General features: G+C 30.4%; 1 protein-coding gene across 1 annotated transcript; it reads left to right on the top strand.

Moving 5' to 3' along the window:
• LOC123202941 (transmembrane protein 18-like) lies at nt 1-3,049 on the top strand. Its single transcript, XM_044619087.1, has 4 exons — nt 1-323; nt 850-955; nt 2,388-2,536; nt 2,652-3,049. Exons 1-4 carry the CDS (start codon nt 183-185, stop codon nt 2,745-2,747), a joined length of 492 nt encoding a protein of 163 aa, XP_044475022.1. The 5' UTR covers nt 1-182; the 3' UTR covers nt 2,748-3,049.
• Nucleotides 3,050-3,886: the final 837 nt, after the last annotated feature.

The following is a 3,886-nucleotide window of genomic DNA, read 5'->3' as shown; positions in this document are numbered from 1 at the left end:
TTATTCCAAGGCTTCATGGAGAAGAGCTAAGAATAGACTGGAAGGCGGAAAGAAACGGGATTTTATAATAAAGCTGTCTCCCTAATTCACTCTGTAGAAACAGAAAAGACTGATTGTATTCACATTGCGGCACCCTCTGAATCTGTGGATAAGAAATAAAGATTCAATTTTGATTTACAGTAATGGAGGGACTGAGGTCAGCAATGGAAGCCCACATGGACCAGATGGCAGATCTCGTCCAGAAACTCTCATCAGAGCTCCGCTCTGGACTTCAACCCGCTTACGAAAACTTCATGGGTTTCTTCCACGCCATTAACTGGAAGGTAAATTTCAAATCACTTTATAATGAGCCTACAAATCTTCAAGTTCAAAATAAAACAAGATGCTGTGATAGGCGTTTTTCTTTTTGTAAAATTTTCAATTTAATGTTAATCTAATGGGGGTATATTAAGTTTACTAGTTTAAGCTATTATTGATTCTTGTGCATTTACTTCACGCTATTGGTTTGCAAAGGAGACAGATTATAATCCATTGAAATGAATAAATATTGAATATTGATGATGAAATTGTATCAATTTTTTTCATGTGAATGAATTATTTTGATGTAATAAAAATAAATGATTACAAAATAACGAAGAAGAAAAGATTGTAGGATTTACTTAAAGATCTACCAAAGAGTTTATGTAGTATGAAGTTTGTTAGAATATGTGTATTAGCTATCACATATTTTCAAACTGATGGTTTCATGGTTAGTGTTTGGTCAAAACATAGTAATATTCGATGCTTGTTGTTTTTGTCCAAGTTCTAATGCTTGTCATATCTTAAATTGTTTTATTTTCATATGGGCAGGAGCCTTGGTTGATGGGCTTAATGGCATTTCATATTTTGTTGCTGATAGTAGTAATATTCTCAAGGCAGAATGTCAATTTCCAGATGTGTTTATTCCTTATGGCATGTAAGTCTCTAATTTGCTTATGGTAGTGTCATCTTTAACTGTCAGTTCTACTGAATATTTATCATGCAGTACTGTATAGGGACTTCGGTCATATATTCCTAATAGCTCGCTAAAGTAAGGATTGTGAAGCCAAAAGGCCAAACATAGGGGAGGGAATTGGTACTAATGTAGTTAATGAGAAAGACCTTTAGTTATCTTCAGAATTCTGAACTGAAGATTGCTCGTTTTGCATATAAAGTAAAGAAAACTTGTATATATAGACTGCATCCTATTGAACTTTACATTTTAGTTAAGCTACTTATCCTTTGCCCCACTTCTTCTTAAATTTTGCAATGCAACGAAATACATTCTTGGTATCTTTGCTAAAAGGTCAATTTTTCATTCTTCGATTGATGTCAGATCTAAGTCTTTAGCCACCTTCTTAAGTTCCTCAAAATAGTCTCTAAAAGACATATAATGGAGTTTCTTTTTGAAACAAATTTTTTATAGATTTCCTGGTAGAGTTCCCATTCCATAATAATAGATTGCGTTATCACTCCTCAATCAGATTTAAATTATGTTTCTTGAAAACTTTGTGGAATAATTTTCCATTTTGTTTATCTCCTTCATAATTCTAAAAACAAAACTTGTTTGTTCTTTGTGGTTTTCACTTGACGTATTTGACCCTGTCAGCTGATTTCTCCTTCACTAAGTCTTAAACAATATGTTACCATGTTTCTACTAGTGCTCCAGCAAAATTTAAATTATTGTTCTTGGAAACTTTGTGGAATATATATATTTTTTAAAATAATTCTGAATTCTCAAAAAGACTTGTTTATTCTTGGTGGTTTGCACTATAGGCATGACAATACTCCCTTATCGTGTAATGGCTCAGACACAAACATGGTTTTACCATACTGTGTATGGATGGTGAATTTGTCTAGCTGTGGTTTCCTGAAGTTCACACGTGGATCATTAAGGTTCTGCTGTGAAGCTGCATGGCAGACCCTGCTATGTAGAAAATTGATTTTCAGAAGACTAGGATTTTTGAAAAGCAAGACACCAGATGACTTTATAGTCAGATCTTGAATACTTTATCTAGTTTCATCTACTTATTATTTTTGGGTCATGTATTATCCTATGTTGGGGAAATTCTGATTTTGAATCAACAACAATAACCTTCTTTTCCACAACACCCGCCAAGAAATGCACATTTTCTTTTTTGGCCTGTATAGATTCTATATGGAGAGTGGTTGAAAAGTTAACTAAGTCTAGTTGATGAGTGAAAACTATTGATATCTTTATTAAATTTGATGGCAAACTTAAATCTGAATTCTCCTTTGAACATGTGGTTAAGCATCCTTATGAATCTGATCATGATATGTCAATTGCATTTGTTGCTTATAAACTTTTAGGTTATAATAATTATTTTTTAGGCAATATTATGTTGTAGTGGCTGGTGTGTATTTTGCTGAATATCTCAATCGAATCCTTGAAAAGAACTGGAGGAGCTTTGCCACTCAAAACTATTTTGATCCGCATGGCCTTTTTCTATCAGTTCTCTGGTCTGGACCTCTTCTTGTCATTGCAATCATTATATTGGTCAGTATTGTGACTACATGACCTACTCGTTTATTTTTATTTTTCCTGCTTCCTAATTTCAAATCATTTCGTTTTATCTAGGGGAACATTCATTTTTTATTTTTCGTATCCCCAGGTAAACACCCTCTTCTCGTTGTGTTACCTGATTGTTAGATGGAAGAAAGCTGAGCTGCGACACCGTGCCAGAATTTCTCATAACAAGCATGATTAATAATCTTTGCTATGCATCATAGCAGTCTGGGTGATATGGTAGATTTTGTCACTTTCATCTTTAAAGTTGCTCCTTCCCCTCAGGTAGAATCACAATTATTTATTCCAGTAGATTCACAGTTGTCTCTTCCTTTATTTTCGCCCAACTCAGCAGTGGAGTGAAACCTGGCTTATGCCGTTTATTTGCAAAAAGAAATTGATGCATTGAATACTAGTAAATGAACATGTAACACTGCAAACTAGATTTCTTTATAAGTGGGCAATGTACCATTATTTTGAGTAAAAAATTTTGCGACTGATTAATTTTTGTTGTTTGGGGTTTCATAGCCTTCTCTCCTGTGCTTGGATACATTGGATTTCTTGCATCTGTGTTGATGATTATGTTACATTTAGGGTGATTTTGGTTCGGTAATCTTTTATTTAAAAAAAATAAAATTAATATTATGATTGATAAAATTAATAACTATAAATAATTATTTCAATATAATAAAATAATATTAAGATATTATTTTATTTAAATGTCTTAAAGATTATTATTGGGTGTAACTATTTTAAAATATTGTTTATATTATTTATTATACTAATTAAAAATGTGGTATTTTTGTTTTTGAAAAATAATAAATTATAATAAATTTAAATATTTAAGATGAATGTGATACTTCGGGTAACTTTTATATTATTTGTTATAATATTATTATTGAAGATATGAAGATTATTATATTTTTTTTATTTTATATATATATATATATATATATATATATATATATTATATATATATATATATATATAATTTTATTAAATAAGAATTTGATGAAAGATGATTTCTCATAAGTCACACAATTATTCATAGAAAAATTACTAGTGTTAATTTGGCATGCTCATTTAATTTACATTCAATTCAAATGAATGCTTCTTATATTTACCATAATTAAACATGTTTCTGAAATTATTCTCTTAAAAAAATTATTACAATGTTTTTGTGAGTTCATTTCAGTTTTTCAACCTTTCTCTTTTTTATTCTATTATTGAAGAGATTTTTAATAAATTAAAATTTTTAGAAAGTCACTCTATGGATTAAGATACTGGAGAAAATTAAATATTTGAATAATATATGAAAACAAAATAAGGTGATGATAACTA

This window comes from Mangifera indica, chromosome 19 (genome assembly GCF_011075055.1).
Source record: "Mangifera indica cultivar Alphonso chromosome 19, CATAS_Mindica_2.1, whole genome shotgun sequence".
Taxonomy (NCBI): Eukaryota; Viridiplantae; Streptophyta; class Magnoliopsida; order Sapindales; family Anacardiaceae; genus Mangifera; species Mangifera indica.
This window is presented reverse-complemented; position numbering and strand designations above follow the sequence as displayed.